The 19217-nt window shown below is 44.7% G+C and overlaps 1 protein-coding gene across 1 annotated transcript; it reads right to left on the bottom strand.

The window, feature by feature from the left end:
• Positions 1–8871: 8871 nt before the first annotated feature.
• LOC136577203 (up-regulator of cell proliferation-like) lies at positions 8872–13797 on the bottom strand. The gene has a single exon (XM_066577004.1). It carries the CDS (start codon positions 13775–13777, stop codon positions 9335–9337), a length of 4443 nt encoding a protein of 1480 aa, XP_066433101.1. The 5' UTR covers positions 13778–13797; the 3' UTR covers positions 8872–9334.
• Positions 13798–19217: the final 5420 nt, after the last annotated feature.

Here is a 19217-nt window from a genome sequence, read left to right as displayed (position 1 = left end):
GAAGATGTGAAAAGCTTTCTCCAATTAGATGCAATGAATGTTGACTGCCGATCACAAGGCTGCACATGTGGCAATGCGTCAAGACAGTCTTGATACGGGATGATGGCATGAGTGGTGCCTTTTTTCTGTCAATTGTCAGAATGGTTGAGACCTGGATGAAGAACACTCTCCATGGTTGCAAGTTTTCTAGTTGTGCCACTCTTCCATCAGCAAATTTTCCATTGGCAAAATAGACCCCCTCCCCCCACTCTCAAAGAAGTGACCTGTACAATTAGTGTCAATGTTGTGAAAAATCTGCACATCAAGCGGGAGATTATGGTGAGAAGTGACAAAACTTCCAGCTTTCTTGGATAAGTAGCTCTTAGAAAAAATGAGGGGACCTCTGAACTTGGATGTTCCACGTATGACTGCAGTCAGGCCTGTGCAGGTGGTAAGCCAAATTTCTGACTCGCCAGCCCTTGCTGCAGTTATAGATCCCATGGGGTCATTGCCCAGCCTTTGTAGACTGGAAGGCAGATCAGTGGTAATTGGTGAGAGCCATGATGGCAGCTCTAGGAGTTGTCACCCAGCTTTCCCAGAAGCAGATGTACACCAAGTAAGAACAGACTGACCTGTACGTGCTGAGCAGCAGAGCACTAATCCAGAAGAGGGATGTAACCCAGCGGCAGGTTTAGGGCATGAGAGAGTGGAAGAAGACGGGTCCTCAATGGTGCAGACTGGTTCAGGAGTGGAGTGTGCTGATCCTGTGAGGGGACTGGCCAGACAAATGTCACCATTTAGGAAAACTCTAACATCGCAGGAAAGACGTCATGATCGTGAGAGAAAATGTCGCCTTTATTGGGGTAAAACATCTACAGCAAATCTGGATAATCCTATAATCTGTACCCCCTACAGACTGCTCCAGATCTGCTTAAGGGGGGATGATGGAAACCCAACACATTACACCCAAAACATTCTTAGGCTAACTAACGGGTGAGCGCGATATGGCCCGTGTGAAGTCGGCGGCCCCATATCACGCTTGCTATCCATGTGAAAGCCCCATGGATGAGAGGCATTTTTATGTCAAACCCACCGAGCATCACTTCGGGGAAAGAAGCGCACCTAGCACGCCGTCCAGTGCGGCTGCCGGCCCCACTGAAAACAAATTTGAGCACTTAATAGCAGTCGATTTTAGAAGGATCCCTTGACAAGAAATTGATCCCCGAGGTGGGAGACCACTGGTGAGTCCCATTTACAAGAGCAGGAGGACATGACAATGGCTGTACAATCCAGCACTCTCCCTGACAAGAATGCAGAAACTTTACTCCATTATGCTAAAACATCTAACCTGCAGAACACGAACTGTTGTGGGGAGATGCTCTATATGTACTAGCTTATGTACCTGGCGTTGCATGGATAGCCTTCATGTCCTGGCTCTCCTTCACTTCTTTAAGTCGGGCCTAATGCTGTTGTGGAGTCTCTGCAGCCCTTGATGTCTTGGCTCTTTCACCCTCATTCTTAAAGGGGCTGTCTAGGGTTAGAAAAGCATGTCTGCTTTCTGTTAAACACGGTACCACCCTTGTCCATGGTGTTGTGTACGGTACTGCAGCTCAGCTGCCTTGAAGTTAATGGGAGCTGAACTGTAGTACCGGATGCAATCCACAAACAAGTGTGGCAATGTGTTTGGAAGGAAGCAGCCATGTTTTTCTAACTCAGCTAAACCCCTTTACGCAGGCTGGCTTCACACTGACGGATAGGCTATCTTGTGATGGGGATGAAGAAACCCCCTGCCATAGCTGTCAGGGGAGCGTTATGTACTGCCTATGTTTTCAATAAGGCCAGAGCTGCTGGAGCCGGCCTCATTGAAAACAATGGGCAGAAGTGCAGTTTTTTCTTAGCGCTGCGAGTGTGCAGTGAAGACAACGCAAATGAAAATGAAAATCATTGGTTTCATTTTCATGCGTTTTCACTCACTCTCGCAACGCAAGATAGCCTATCGCCAGTATGAAGCCGGCCTCACAGTAATTTTATGTTCTCTGGGCTTGCCTGATGGGTTTCCATGTTTTGGACTTATTCCGGATTCACCACACGTCTAAACTATTCATCACACTAAAAAACATCTTATGTGACCATAGCTCATATAATAGGCTTTATTTATTAAAACTAAAAAAAAAAAAAATTATTTGTGCATAGCAGCCAATCATTATTGCTTAGGCTGCTGTAATAAAATGACAGCCGGGTTGTGATTGCTTGCTATGAGCAACACACAGTTGAAACTCTTCCACCGTATTTAACGTTGGATCATGAAGAAAATGTTGAGCATGGTTTTGGTTGAGTTCCTCAAGGCATGTAGGAGCCCATGACAAGTAAACACATTATCACTTTAAGCTATAGACAAATGCAGCCCTCAGCCGTAGCCTTCTGAGCCATCGTGGTCCGGAATCCCCCGTAGACGCTCCTCTCTAGTTGGAGGTTTCTTGCAGGCTTTGGAGTGCTTGCTCTTTGGTGCTTGGAGACCGGTCTTCAGACAGCTCGGCTGACATAACATTGTAATACTCTATAAACTGCATATTATACTTCAGGGTAAACTTCCAGTAATCGGAGGCCCAGATATGACTTCAGAATTATCCATTGGGGTAAAACGTACAGTATTCTCTGACATACAAAGCCTCCATTCTGTGTCTAACTTCATGAAGGTTGTTCCTGACTAAAGTTCTGTCCTATTTCCATCTGTGCCACCACTGTGGGCTCTGTGCACTGGTACTTTCCTGACCCTTGTGGTCAGTGAATGGAAGACAAACTGCATGAACCCATAGGTGTAACCCCGTGACAAAGTGCAGGAACATACCAGCTGTGCTCCTTGATCATAGTCCATGACGTCCATTCGGTTTTTACACAAAATTGCTGCATTATGCTATATGACAGAACTTAGTGTCCTTAGGATGGTGGGAGTGTTGGGATGCTGCCTCTGCGCAATCGTTGGTCAGTTCTGGCTGGTGGCTGGACACTGGGGGAGAGGGGCAGAGGAGAGACAGGGATGGGGCCCAGGTTCAGCAGCGGATACTGCAGCCACCCAGCCCAGCACTCTGATATCAGGGATGACTAACTTCAAGGCGACTGTCGCATTAGTTCATTCTTGTACTGACAGAAGACTTCATTTAGGCTTCATGTCCATGGGCGGATGGGAGCCCACAGCAGAATCCGACCCTGCCCGCAGCCGAGGACACTGCATTACCTGTCCGGGTCTTCTGTTGCCTGGTCTGCGGAAGCGCTGGCCGGTACGCGCGTGCAGTACTTTTTTATTTTATTTTGAACTCCTGCTTTCCCGTGAAAATTTATGTTCATGCCCTACCATGCAACCGGACGTTTGTGCAGCTCCCACTTGGGTATTCCAGCAATCCCACTGAAAGTGAATGGAGCGTGACAGCACACATGGTCAGTGCTCCATTCAGAGTGGTCAGTACTGAAGAAGAAGCAACCCCTGCAGTAACAGGAGAATGGGATACAGAAGTACTGTTCTCAAGATCGGCACATACCTCAGCGTAAGACCTCCACCGATCAGCAAGCTATCCCCTATTCTGGATAACTTGTTATTCTGGTAAAGCCCCTTGAAGCATCACAGTGTAACCTCAGGTCACTTACACTTCAGGGATATCAGCCTGTCCAGTTATGAGGCAGAAACGATTGTCAATCAATTTCACCTGCTCTAGTGCAAATGAAAGTGACAACAGGAGCGCCGGAGAGGTACCGCCAGAAGAATCCCCAAGAAGGGACTGATTTGTCTCTAATTTTGGGGTTTGCTGTCTGTCACAACTGGTAACGTGATTGTTCCCAGTAAGGGAAACCAAGTAATCTTGTAGATTTGATACCTTTTAACGGCTAACAAGAAACATGATGGTACAGCGAGTCTTCCAACCTACTCAAGGTACTTCCTCAGGCATAATGAAAAAGATCTGAAGAGGAGCACGCACGCACGCACGCACGCACGCACGCACGCACACACACACACACACACACACACGATTAATTTGCACTTAAAAGAATACCACAACAGGATGAGTAGAGAAATAAATAAATACTTAAATAGCCCACTGATAAAGATGTGAAGGTTTTATGGTCTCTGAATTAGTGTTAGGGGATCCCCAGGCCAGAGTGTTACCTGTGCTATAGATTTCTCATACTTCCCAGTCACGCATGAATCATCTTGAAGAATTTAGGCCTCTGTTGAAAGTCTCAAAAGTTGTTCTAAATTTGTACTCCCAAATTCTTCTATGGCTTTGGTGATTTGAAATTCCCTTTAAGTATAATAACTTTCATATGTTCTATGTCATGTCCGTGACTAGAAAAGTGCTTGGCCGCAGGTAATTCTGTCTTTCTCTTTATAATTGTGTGGCAATGAGACCTCATCCTGTTTTTCAGTTTTTGGCCTGTTTCTCCAACATTAAGCCCCCCAACAGGACATTTACTGCACAGGATCAACTGACTGGTAACATGAGACGCTACCTGCAGCCCAACCTGGTTGTACAGGTGGACCTGCTCCTCTCGGATGGCGCATCCATACGTGCTGTCATAAAAAGGTTTCCTGAGTTTCTTGCCATATTCTCAAGAACATGGAGCAGGTACCAGGACACGGCCGTTACACAAGGATTGCTGGACCGGACCTTAGAAGGGCATCAACGCGCCATCAGGACTGGAGGAGCACTGCCGGAGCCCTATAGACTGACCACCAGCAACTACTGCTCTCCATGTTTGTCACCTGTCAGAAACAGACTCCATGAGGGCCCGATGCCCTGTAGGGGGACTCGTGCTCACAGCCCAGTACCATGCAGCTTTCTGGGTGATTTGGAATCCAGCCCTCAGCTGGTTGATGTCTTTGGTTTCCATTGACGTTGATACATAATTTTACACAATTTTTATCCGTAAAGATTTTTAACTTAAATCTTGCATTCATCGAGATCCGATGTGGAATTTAAATGTTCCTTCATTTTTTTTGAGCTGTGGATCCTTTTAATTATGTGATCAGTTGGCACATAAAACCCTTCATGCAACAGGACATTAAGCTTGATAAAGACCCGAGCACAGGGTCGATACGTGGCTGCTTGCTTCCTCATGTTTCAATAAAGAAGAGGATTTTAATGAATGCTGCCTGGTTCTTCATTTCTGCATTGATGACCAACGGTGGACCCGGGGAGTCGGGACCCTAACTAGGCTATTGCATAGTGCCTTGCACCAGCGGTGTGGCTGAACCCTTGGAGTGCTGCTGTGACTTTTTTTTCTTCTTGTGTCTTGTGGATGGCACAGGCTCAGAAGCTGAAGCCGCGCCAAGCCCCACCCGGAGACAGCTATGACTGACAGCTGGTGTCCTGCTGCAACTGTAAGGATCAGTGAGAACACCAATCCCACTGTTAACCCCTTTCATGCTGTGATCAATGTAGACTGTGGCATATACCCTCCCCTATGTAATAGCGGAGGAGCAATGAGTTACCATGGCAACCAGATGCCAGACAAGCGATAATAATTTCAATACAGAAGTACTGCAATGCATTATCCTAGCGATCTTAGCTTCCCTAGTTCAAGTCCCATACAGTGACAAAGAATGTATTAGAAAACTTTTTCTGTGCACTTTTTCCCTTTTTGTATATAAAAAACCCCCACATATTTAATATTATCGTGTCCATAACGACCCATACAATAAATTGAATTAGCGATTTATCCTGCACAGCAAAAACTGTAAAACAAAGAGAAACGAAAAAAACACAGCCCAAATGCTTATTTTCCTCATTTTGCCGCCCAAAAATACAATAAAAGTGATAAAAAGAAGCTGTATGTACCCCAATATCACACCAATACTAACTACATCTGGTCACGCAAGAAAACAAGCTCCAAAATAAAAACGTTATATGACTGAATGCACCGATGCAAAAAAATTATAATCTCCAACAAAAGGGTTATTGTGCAGAAGTGGAAAAACCTAAAAAAATATCATTTTGATATCGTAATTGTGCCTACACGAGAAAAAAATGGATTGTGTCATTTATGCTGCATGATTAACGCTGTGCGGAAAAAAATGGCAGAATTGATGTTTTCTCTCCCTGCCCTCCAAAAAAAGAGTTGTAAAGGTTTACACTACAGTATATGTACCCCCAAATTGTACCAATAAAATCTACAGCTCACTGTGCATAAAGCGAGTCCTCATACGGCCCTGGCGATGGAGAATTAAAAGGTTATGGCTTCTGAAAAGTACAGATAAACATCCCCCTAAAATAGTTTCATCCTCTTGGCCAAAATAGGTCATGTACTTATGGGGTTAATAACTTGACAACTGATCCGTAAACTGTTTGTATCCTTGTGATCAGCAAGCTCCACTGCTGGCCTCTAGTGGTCAATGTGAAGAATGCACCATGGCAGACTTCGTTGTATTGGCCATGTGCACCATTTTGATACATTTAGCATAATTTGCAACTCTTTCGGTGTAGAATGAAATTTAGCATCTTACTTCACTATTAATAAATCTCCAATACTGTAGATAAGGGGGGGAAAAACACCGCTTATCCCTCCTCAGAGGTTTCCCTTCTCCTCCAATTAGTGAAGTTCTTTCCTCAACTGTCATAATGTTACAACATACCTCAAATTGTGCCTAGATGGTAGACCCCGGCCTGGTCTTTAAGAAGCGGGGTGTCTTCTTCTAAGTTGTAGGTCCAATTCTTTCTGGATTTATATTACTATACATCATGGTAGTAGCTGCCCTCTTCCCCCAAGTCTCCCTACATCATTTTCATTGACATATCGCTTAGCAGTTCTGCCACTTATGGAAATGTATGCAGCATGTGTATCTAAACAGGGCCAGAGGGAGGATGCCGGGTCTAAGAGACAGCCACCGTAGCACCTTATACATGTATAGCCATGTATGTGTGTGATATGTGGATAAATTAGGTATATACCTGAATGTACTTGCATAACCCTACATATTATATGAGAAGATATGTATTTAGTCTATATAGGTGTGCTGTGTATATACAGTGTAAGTCTCTACATGAATATAATGTGACAACTTTGGGGAGGTCAGCTCGCTGCGATCCTGTCAATTTTGGAAAGATCTTGGCATATGAAGAAGTTTTACTCCACCACACTGGATTCTGGGTCAGATCTGGCCTTAGCTGCTTTATTCAGTCTTCACAGCAATTCACACAATGCAGCGCTATACACAAAAGGCATAGGACCGTCTGGCCACTAACTACACAAACTGCACTCGTAGTTGATGAAGTTGCCAAGGCAAGTAGTTCCATGGAATGCATCACAAGAATTATAGATGTGTGTGTATATATATATATATATATATATATATATATATATATATATATATATATATATATATATATATACACACACATATATATATACACAATTTTAGCAGTCCATGCAATTTTTTTAATAGAGGCGTGGCTTGCCAGAAGGGCGTGGCCAGACTGACACATTTATGTATAATATACACCAGAAATTATCGTAAATTATCCTAGAAATCTACTCTAGCGTGGAGCTGTCTCAAATTTCTGTATTGCTGCACAGAGGTACTGAGAGGTGCCTAATGTATGAAAAGGGGAGCGCCTGTCCAAATATTAGGCACATTGTGCACCACCAGGGGTCATGTTAAAACATCGTTTGAAACACCGGTCCTAATAAATACCCCCATAGATGTTGTTCTATACAAATCACTGGTCAAACCACACGTGTGGCATTGTGTACAGTACTGAGTGCCAATACACAGGAAAGACATGTCAGAGCTTAAGCAGGTTCAAAGATGCACAACTAAATAAATGGAATGGACGTACTACACTACCCAGAGAGGTTATCAAAATTAGGGTCACTATCTAGAAAAAGAGGGGCGACCTAATAACTACGTATAACTATATCAGGGGACAATGTAGAGATTTCATCTATTTATACCTAGGACTGTAGCAAGGGGGTGCTCTAATAACTAGGTATAGATATAACAGGGGTCAGTACAGAGGTCTCCCCCATCATCTATTTATTCCGAGGATCGTAACAAGGGGGCGATCTAATAACTATGTATAGATATAACGGGTCAGTACAGAGATCTCTCCCATCATCTATTTATACCCAGGACTGTAACAAGGGGGTGCTCTAATAACTATGTATAAATATATCAGGGGTCAGGACAGAGATCTCTCCCATCATCTATTTATTCCGAGCATCGTAACAAGGGGGTGCTCTAATAACTAATTTTATATATATATATATATATATATATATATATATATAGGGGTCAGTACAGAGGTCTCTCCCATCATCTATTTATATCCAGGACTGTAACAAGGGGGCCGCTCTAATAACTATGTATATATATAACAAGGGTCAGTACAGAGATCTCCCCCATCATGTATTTATACCCAGGACTGTGACAAGGGGGCGCTCTGATAACTTTGTATAATACATCAGGGGTCAGTACAGAGATCTCTCCCATCATATGTTTACATCTAGGACTGTAACAAGGGCGCGCTCTAATAACTATGTATAGATATATCAGGGGTCAGTACAGAGATCTCTCCCATCATATATTTACATCTAGGACTGTAACAAGGGGGCGCTCTAATAACTATGTATAGATATATCAGGGGTCAGTACAGAGGTCTCTTCCATCATCTATTTATACCCAGGACTGCAACAAGGGGGCGCTCTAATAACTATGTATATATATAACCGGGGTCAGTACAGAGATCTCTCCCATGATCTATTTATACCCAGGATTGTAATAAGGGGGCACCCTTTATGTCCTGAAGGATGTGATGCAGACTGCTCTATGACCGCTATTGTCCTCCGTCAGGAGTCATTAATGTCCTCATATTGACAGACAGGATGTATAATGGCTTCCAGAAGAACAAGAGGGAACACATCACAAGAGAACACATTCAGCCAGATGAGGCTTAGTATAAAGCTAGTTTTAAAAAAAAAACAAGTCCAGCTTACCAGCCACCGAAGCAAAGATGACAGCAAACGGCTTTACTGGACCAAAGTGTGAAACCAGAGATATATATACAGAAGTCCAACTCATCCAAAAGTTTGGTCAAAAATTATCAAAACCAAATGTTATTAATATTAAAGCTTATCTTGAGCAAGTGACTATAACACAAAAAATCCTGATGACGTGTCTCTGGTGTCCTTAGTCATAGCAAGGAACTAAAAACATCCATATATAAAGCAGTCTAATCCAGAGCCATATTTAATAACACATGTAGCCTTTTATCATTGAGCTTGGTATAAGAGTACAAGTCCTGTAATTATAGAGAGCTCTCAATTTATCCTCATTCAGTAGAGTTTGTTGCTGAAGGTGACTGGTTCATTGTAAGGCCATCCTCAAGCTGCTAAGGGCTTGATGACGAGTTATTTTGTACCAGTCTTCTGGTATTTTTGCTGGGTTTGTCCTATAAATTTGGGCAAATGAATCATTGAATTCTTTCAAGACAAACTTCCAGTAGTCTGAAGCATTGGCAGCCATGTCAGGGCTGATGGCCCAGTCTGGATAATGGGTCTTGTAATCCTTGTAAGGATGAGGCTTCCAATCTGTTTCTTTGTTATGGAAACTCTTATTGGAGATTACATTTGTAGTACATATGGAATGGTCCAGAGTGTTGGACGATTCATCTACACGTTGTCCTAGTCCCCTGGGTCGGTGAAGAGAGGCAAAGTGCTCCTTATGCTCAGCTCCTCCAGCCTCACATGGGGCTTTACAGAATGGACACTGCTTTCCACATCCAATCAACTTCCTGAAGAGTTCTTCCTGAGGCTTCATTGTCAGCTGTGAAAGTATTGAGTCGAGACTCATCAAGGTCATCTCCTGCTGGACTTTTTCTTGTAGATATTGAAGATGCCATTTGACATCTTTGATAAACTCTTTAACATTCAGCTTACCCTGGAACAAAACAACTTTCAAGTCGTTCTTGGAAATGACAAGTTCTTTCTCTAAAATCTTACAAAACTGTACTAAAAACTCATTAAGATTTCTAGACGAGATAAGTGTTGAGTGATTGAGGGTTCGCTTCACTTTAACCATCAAAGAATTGAGGGTTTTTAATTGCATCTCTTGGATAGGTCCTTGGTCTTGGTAATTTTCTGCAATGTAGGATGAGATCCACTTTTTAACAAACAGCTCATAATCATTGATATATTCTACATACTGATCTAACGAGTTGGTTCTTAGCAATTTTTCAAGAATCACTAATTGTAAACGTGTCCGACTCTTGAATTCTGCTGGGCCCCGAGTCTGTAGGATGTCCTCCAACATCTCTTTACCCAGATACTTGTTAATGTGATCAGTGATTGCAGGCTTCAGACATAATTCACAGAATTGTTCTGCTTTCCTTTGACATTTGTCCCTTTTCTCATACATGTTCTTAAAGATGGAGTAGTATTGAGGTTTCAGCATCTCTAGGCAAGTCCTTGGATCATTTCTTTGGATAAAGACCTCATGCATCTTCTGGAATTTGAACACTGCACTTCTGAAGATGTGAAGTTTAAGATCGAACTCAAAACGTTTTGTGATTTGAAGATCTTGGAAATCTCGCCTCCTTAATCCTTTATTGATCAACAGCAGTAGCTCTTGTGAATAAAATTCATTAAAGTCTTCCTTCTTTCTAGTAACTTCTTCAACATATTTGTTACATTTATCAATTAAGGAGGCAGTAAAATCCTTCAAAGACTTGTCATTAGAGAAATGTTTGCTTTCCAGAAAAAATCCTCCATGTTTATATTTATGCAGATTTTGGAACTGCTCAGTGATCACATTGGCATCACAGCCTATGTCCCTTTGTAATTGTTGAAGGATTTCATGGTCAACATGGCGTCTTTCTAGTTTACTTAGTCTTAAAGTGGAAACAGTTTCCTCCCACATTGCCTCAAACTCTTTATGTGCATTATGGTTTCCCACGTATTTGGACTCTCTTCTTCTCTCTATCATTTCTGCTATTTTTTCTTCCATTCTGTCAATATATTGGGCTTGCATGCCCTGAATCTGGGATTTTTCTTTCTGGATACGGACAGTCTTCTGACAATTATCACGAAGAACCAGTTCAAGTTGTTTCCTGAGATAGTTCACACTTCTGAAAAAGTCTCCTCGAAACATTTCCAGGAGATGAGCATTCTGAAAGTCACTCTCAAAGTATTTCTCTAGACATAGATTCATGGCTCTCTCCTCATGGTCCAGTACCTGATTAATATCATTTTGCTGTTTCTTCCGGAAATCTGCACCAAGTTTCTCGTAGGGCAGGTTGTAGATTAAGGTTTCTGTCTCCAGCATCCATTTGTGAATATTTTTCTGAAACGTCCATTCCCAATCTGCGTAGTGAATACAGAGTTGGTTATAGGCCTCAGTGACTAAATGGTTTCTAAAGCTGAAGACAAACTTTTCATGTTTTACTGCATTCCACAAACTTTTAATCCACTCTGCAAATTCTCTAAAATTTTGAGGTTTTCCGTCCATTGACTGTAAGGATCCAAGTATTGATTGTCTTAGCTCACTAACTGTTTCACTATACCCGGAGTTCACAGATGCCATCGGTGGTATGCCATACCATAACCCAGGAATATACCAAGAATCCTTTTCAATATCACAGTTAATGACATCTGAAAAATGATTGATTCCGCTTCTGTTCTCCATTCTTGCTGCTACTTTTGCCATTTCACTCAGCTGTTGGAGAAATTTCTGTCTAGCCATTCTGTTTTTCACAGGAGCGGACACATCACTCATATTCTGATGAACAAACAGGCAACTGGACTTCTTGCATATTCCTTTCATTCGAAGAAATGCATGGACCACAATCTGCAAAATATCTTTCATTTCTTCTGCGTTTTCCATGGGCATGTTAACTATGGTGATATCACTTAAACCAACGATGACAGTGGCAAGTTCATTATCATGCTCATAACTGTTCTCTAGAGAAACTAGTTCTAAGGATTTCAGTCCTTCAGTGTCAATAACTAGAATGAAGTCGCAATTTAGCTCTTCCTGGAAGTTCTCCTTCACTTTAATAAGAGTCATGAAGGCTCCTCGTGTGCATCGTCCACTGGCCACTGGGAACTGCAGACCAAACATGGTGTTGAGTAGGGTAGACTTTCCTGTACTCTGCACTCCAAGCACAGTTATCACTCTCATACTACATTGTCCTCCCATCTTCTTATGCAACGCAGTCAGGATGTCAGTTATCCACTGTAAGGGGATGTTGGAGGCATCTCCATCAATCAGCTCCAATGGGAAACCATCAAGAAGAAGGTCCGAAACAATTTCTGGCAATCTAGCCATCTTTATTCTGTTTTCAGATAGTGAGTGGTCTTGTATCTTGGAAAGTTCAGCTTCATAGAACTGCCCTAACTCCCGGAGAAAATGTTCTACTCCCAATGAACCATCACATTTTTGAAGATCATGTTCAGGTGACAGAGACATAGATTTAAGTTGGTATTCAGTGTCTAATTCTCGGAGGTGATGTCTCCCTTTTGTGTCAAGTAATATTTTTAGCCACTTCAGAAATAATTTGTTTTCCCATAGAGGATACGACAGCAAGACTTTTCGAAATTTCAGCATGCCACTTGTCAGGCTGTGTCGTCTTTGCTGCTCTTGGAGTTGCACGATTTTTGCCTGGAGCTCAGATTTATATTCTTCAGCATCTCGGTCACCTAATTCTCTCATTCTGCACATCTCTTTCTCTGTTTTGGACATTTGTTTCCAGAGGTCTCCCTGTAGTTTCATAGTTTCCTTCTTATAGTGATTTACATTGCCTATTTTATCTGTAATTTCCTTGGCTTTATCTTTTGCTTTTCGGCACTCTGGGGAATTCTCATCAATCTGGATGTTGAATTCGGTTGCTTTTGTGGCAATTTGATCCAGATTAAGTGTTTCTTTGGTTTTTCCAAATATCATTTTCATTGCAGACTGTATTTTTCTTACCACCTGGGAGTCATTTACATGTTTATTCTTAACTAGAATATTTGGTCTTGGGAGCACCTCAAACTGAGTTTTCAAATTCTCAGGATTAACTTCTCCATCTCTTACATTGAGAATGAAGAACATATTTGTTTTGTGTTGTATCATTGATAGCAGGTTGCGCTGATTCTCATTTATGTCCTCAATAAAGATGAACAGGCCCGAAGACACGCTTATCAAGAACCTGAACTGTTCCTGATTAGACTCAATGTTTCCTCGCAGATTCATAACGGCAACGGGGTCAAGAAATGCATCCAACTCTTTATATCCTGCTGGAAGATACCAGCATATTTCTACAAGTCCATCGGAGTGTTTTCTAGGGAGATTCCCACCAGGCATATTGCCATGAACAAAGAAATTATGGTTCTGCTGAGATGGATTTAGGACTTGGTTCAGATATTGAGATTTTGAAATGCTACAAGTCCCAAGTCTAACAAAGGAGAATACAGGCATGGGGACATTTACTATACTGTCCTCCTTAGAACTTTTACTATTGATCAAAGAGTGAGGTCTCCAGCTTTTCACAATGTCTCTCATTGACCACAGCATGAAGGTGCAGCCTTGTCTGTCAGGAGAAGGAAGCAGTAGAGGGACCGCAAACTGGCACATTGACATTTTGGACACAATCTGCTGTTGTAAAATCATATCTGATCGATGCAGTAGGCCACAAAGAACATCAAGAGAGTTTAAGGATCCTGGTGACTTTATGTCTCTCTCTTCAGAATTTTCTTCTTCTGAGTCCAAATAGGATTCTTCATGCAGCTCATCGTCTTCAATAGTATTCCTGGCCGAAATATCCAGCACCATCAGCTTCTGAAGAAAGGTCCTTTGTGACGATTCTTGAGAAGAACGGAAATGAGGAGGTTGAATTAGAAGACAAAATGAAAATACTCGTCTCAAGTCAATATAAAACTATATACAGATTACTTTTATCATTTCCAAAAAGATTCTACATTGATCGAAATCTCCATCCACATCCCAACTCGCCTGAATAGTGGCATTTCTGACTATGTGTGGACATTGATATAAAGTCACAACAGAAATAAGAGATAGGCATGTCATCAGAATGCCTCAATAGTTAAGCCCCAGACTTTCAGTCTGTAATACCAATTCATTAAAGGGAACCAGTCACCACTTTTTGACACTTTAAGCTGTGGCACGTTGTTATAACAATTGCAAACTGTATTATATACATGGTTTTTCTTGCAATCACCAGTGTCTTGTGCAGCCAGAAGTTTACCTTTATTGCAGCACACATAGTACGGTAATTCGGCAGTCAGAGTCATCAGTACAGTGATGAATATATACTGAATCATGGAGTCATTTCTTGGGTCATAACACCTCCCTCTTGGCTCACAGTTCCAAGTGCTCTTGACATCAGGGGCAGCAATGCTGAAATCCTGTACATGCTTTGGCAAGCGCCAGCAGGCCGTGCTGAAACTACTCAGCTTAGGAGAGAAGAGGCACACGGCCCACGAACTGCTGCAGGGTCTGACAGAGCAGACCGACCGCTGGCTTTCACCGCTGAGCCTCCAACCGGGCATGGTCGTGTGTGACAACTGCCGTAACCTGGTGGCGGTTCTGCAGCTCGGCAGCCTCACGCACGTGCCATGCCTGGCCCACGTCTTTAATTTGGTGGTTCAGCGCTTTCTGAAAAGCTACCCACGCTTGTCAGACCTGCTCGGAAAGGTGCGCCGGCTCAGCGCACATTTCCACAAGTCCAAGACGGACGCTGCCACCCTGCGGACCCTGCAACATCGGCTTAATCTGCCAGTGCACCGACTGCTGTGCGACGTGCCCACTCGGTGGAACTCTACGCTCCACATGTTGGCCAGGCTCTATGAGCAGCGTAGAGCTATAGTGGAATACCAACTCCAACATGGGCGGCGTGGTGGGAGTCAGCCTCCTCAATTCTTTACAGAAGAGTGGGCCTGGTTGGCAGATATATGCCAGGTCCTTGGAAACTTTGAGGAGTCTACCCAGATGGTGAGCGGCGATGCTGCAATCATTAGCGTCACCATTCCTCTGCTATGCCTCTTGAGAAGTTCCCTGCAAAGCATAAAGGCAGACGCTTTGCGCTCGGAAACGGAGGCGGGGGAAGACAGTGTGTCGCTGGATAGTCAGAGCACCCTCATGTCTATATCTCAGCGCGTTGAGGAGGAGGAGGAGGAGGGGGAGGAGCATGAGGAGGAGGGGGAAGAGACAGCTTGGCCCACTGCTGAGGGTACCCATGCTGGTTGCCTGTCATCCTTTCAGCGTGTAAGGCCTGAGGAGGAGGAGGAGGATCCTGAAAGTGATCTTCCTAGTGAGGACAGCCATGTGTTGCGTACAGGTACCCTGGCACACATGGCGGACTTCATGTTAGGATGCCTTTCTCGTGACCCTCGCGTTACACGCATTCTGGCCACTACGGATTACTGGGTGTACACACTGCTCGACCCACGGTATAAGGAGAACCTTTCCACTCTCATACCCGAAGAGGAAAGGGGTTCGAGAGTGATGCTATACCACCGGACCCTGGCGGACAAACTGATGGTAAAATTCCCATCCGACAGCGCTAGTGGCAGAAGGCGCAGTTCCGAGGGCCAGGTAGCAGGGGAGGCGCGGAGATCAGGCAGCATGTACAGCGCAGGCAGGGGAACACTCTCCAAGGCCTTTGACAGCTTTATGGCTCCCCAGCAAGACTGTTTCACCGCTCCCCAGTCAAGGTGGAGGCGGCTGGAGCACTGTAAAAGGATGGAGAGGGAGTACGTAGCCGATCGCACGACCGTCCTCCGTGACGCCTCTGCCCCCTACAACTACTGGGTGTCGAAGCTGGACACGTGGCCGGAACTCGCGCTGTATGCCCTGGAGGTGCTTGCTTGTCCTGCGGCTAGCGTCTTGTCAGAGAGGGTGTTTAGTGCGGCTGGGGGAATCATCACGGATAAGCGTACCCGCCTGTCAACTGACAGTGCCGACAGGCTTACACTCATAAAGATGAACAAAGCCTGGATTTCCCCAGAGTTCTGTTCTCCACCAGCGGACAGCAGCGGTACCTAAACAATACGTAGGCTGCACCCGCGGATGGAAGCATCGTTCTCTATCACCATCAAAAACGGGGACCTTTTAGCTTCATCAATCTGTGTATTATATTCATCCTCCTCCTCCTGCTCCTCCTCCGGAAACCTCACATAATCACGCCGAACGGGCAATTTTTCTTAGGCCCACAAGGCTCAGTCATATTACTTTTGTAAACAATGTTTATACGTTTCAATTCTCATTAAAGCGTTGAAACATGCACCTGAACCAATTTTTATTTTAACTGGGCTGCCTACAGGCCTAGGTACAAATTAAGCCACATTAACCAGAGCGATTAATGGGTTTCACCTGCCCTCTTGGTTGGGCATGGGCAATTTTTCTGGGGTACATTAGTACTGTTGGTACACCAATTTTTTTGGGCCCTCGCCTACAGTGTAATCCTAGTAATTTTTATGGGCTTCACCTGCACTCATGGTACAGCCGGTGTGTGGGGTTGGCCTACAGTTTTGCTACATAAATGTAACTGGGGCCTTGTCTATACTGCAACTACTGAAATGTGCAAGAGACTGTTATCTCCCTAAACTGCTGCAACGGGAATGTTACTGTGGCCTGTCTTGACTGCTACTACTACTGAAATGGAACTAATACTGTGCTCCCCCTATACTGCTGCTTCGGAATTGTTACTGGGGCCTGTCTAGACTGCTACTACTACTGAAATGGAACTAATACTGTGCTCCCCCTATACTGCTGCTAGTGATATGCTACTGGGGCCTGTCCAGACTGCTACTACTACTGAAATGGAACTAATACCGTGCTCCCCCTATACTGCTGCTAATGATGTTACTGGGGCCTGTCCAGACTGCTACTACTACTGAAATGGAACTAAGACTGCGCTCCCCCTATACTGCTGCTTCGGAATTGTTACCAGGGCCTGTCTTGAGGGCTACTATTACTGAAATAGAACTAAGACTGTGCTCCCCCTATACTGCTGCTTCGGAATTGTTACTGGGGCCTGTCTGGACTGCTACTACTACTGAAATGGAACTAATACTGTGCTCCCCCTATAATGCTGCTAGTGATATGTTACTGGGGCCTGTCCCTAATGCTACCGCTGAAATGTTACTAATTCTGGGCTCTACCTATACCGCTGCTAATGCTATGTCACTGGGGTGTGGAAACGGAGGCTTCCCAAAGACATGATGGTGACGAGGCCATTTCCCACCAACGCGGTTACTGTTAAGGTGCATATAACCACGGACACGTGGAGAGGACACGTAGTGCCTCAAAAACATCCCCCTCCTCCTCCAACAATGAAAACATTCTTGGCAAATATCTTTGCATAGGTCCGTCTGGTGGCAGTCCAAGAATTTCACCTTTACCGACACAACAAGAGAGACCCCCCACCATCCCCCCGCCACGGCCCACTTAATCCTGGCCACATTCCGAAAACCAACTAAATAAAACCGCGCTACTAGGTCCGCAGTCGCCACCACATTCCCACCAACGCGGTTACTGTTAAGGTACATATTACCACTCTGGGGCATGCACTGTGGGCCGAAGCACACCTGTATTGTATGTGACGTTAGCTCTGCTGAGCAGGGCACTGCAATGGGATACATTAATGTACCACCGAAGCCCACCTGCATTTAATCTGACGTTAGCTTTGCTGTCCAGGGCACTGCAATGGGATATATTTATGTACCTCTGGTGGCTTCCTGGGAGCCACCCATGCTGTGGGTCCACACAGACTTCACAATAGGGAATTGTACCTGCCTGTGTCTACTTATAAAAAACCCCAGTCTGACTGGGGCATGCAGTGTGGGCCGAAGCCCACCTGCATTAAACATGACGTTACCTCAGCTGTGCTGGGCACTGCAATGGGATTTATTTATGTACCGCCAGTGGGTTCCAGGGAGCCACCCATGCCGTGGGTCCACAGGGACCTCACATTAGGGATTTGTACCTGCCTGTGTCTATGTATTAAAAACCCCGGTCAGACTGGGGCATGCACTGTGGGCCACCTGCATTTAATTGGACGTTACCTCAGCTGTGATGTGCAATGCAATGGGATATATTTATGTACCGCCGGTGGCTTCCTGGGACCCACCCATGCTGTCAGTCCACACGGAGTTGTAACTCCATGTGTCCACTTCTAAAGAATCCCAGTCTGACTGGGGCATGCAGTGTGGGCCGAAGCCCACCTGCATTAAACCTGATGTTACCTCAGCTGTGATGGGCAATGCAATGGGATATATTTATGTACCGTCGATGGGTTCCAGGGAGCCACCCATGCTGTGGGTCCACAGGGACTTCACAATAGGGAGTTGTACCTGCCTGTGTCTACTTATAAAAAACCGCAGTGTGACTGGGGCATGCAGTGTGGGCCGAAGACCACCTGCATTAAACCTGACGTTACCTCAGCTGTGATGGGCAATGCAATGGGATATATTTATGTACCGCCGGTGGGTTCCAGGGAGCCACCCATGCTGTGGAATTCCCATTACGGAGTTGTACCTGCCTGTGACCATTTATAAAAAACCCCGGTCTGACTGGGGCATGCAGACACATTGACAGAATGAATAGTGTGTGGCACATGGGTTCCCCATTGCTATGCCCACGTGTGCAGCTCCTGATGGAGGTGGCACAGGATTGGATTTCTCATTGCTTCTGCACAGCATTGTGGGCTATCGACCCCGCCCCTTTTAAAGAGGGTCGCTGCCTGGCCATGCCAACCCTCTGCAGTGTGTGCTTGCGGTTCCTCCTCATGGCAGACGCACTTATAAATAGACATGAGGGTGGTGTGGCTATGAGGCCAGCGTGTGACATGAGTGCAGCTGAAGGCTGCGCAGGGACACTTTGGTGTGCGCTGTGGACACTGGGTCGTGCGGGAGGGTTGGGCAGCATGTTACCCAGGAGAAGTGGCAGCGGAGTGTCATGCAGGCAGTGATTGTGCTTTGTTGGAGGTAGTGTGGAGCTTAGCTAAGGTATGCCTTGATAATGAGGGTTTTTCAGAAGTAAAAATTGTTGGGAGGGGGGGGGGCACTCTTGCCGCTATTGTGGCTTAATAGTGGGACCTGCGAACTTTAGATGCAGCCCAACATGTAGCCCCTCTCCTGCCCTATCCGTTTCTGTGTCGTTCCCATCACTTTCTTGAATTTCCCAGATTTTCACAAATGAAAACCTTAGCGAGCATCGGCGATATACAAAAATGCTCGAGTCGCCCATTGAC

The sequence above is a fragment of the Eleutherodactylus coqui genome, chromosome 8 (assembly GCF_035609145.1).
Source record: "Eleutherodactylus coqui strain aEleCoq1 chromosome 8, aEleCoq1.hap1, whole genome shotgun sequence".
NCBI classification, from domain to species: domain Eukaryota; kingdom Metazoa; phylum Chordata; class Amphibia; order Anura; family Eleutherodactylidae; genus Eleutherodactylus; species Eleutherodactylus coqui.
The sequence above is the reverse complement of the archived record's forward strand: the minus strand, read 5'-3'. Positions and strand labels throughout refer to the sequence as shown.

What these genes read in the sequence shown, in the direction of transcription:
- LOC136577203 (XM_066577004.1), bottom strand. Translation starts at nt 13,777, where the DNA reads ATGGTGCTGGATATTTCGGCCAGGAATACTATTGAAGACGATGAGCTG.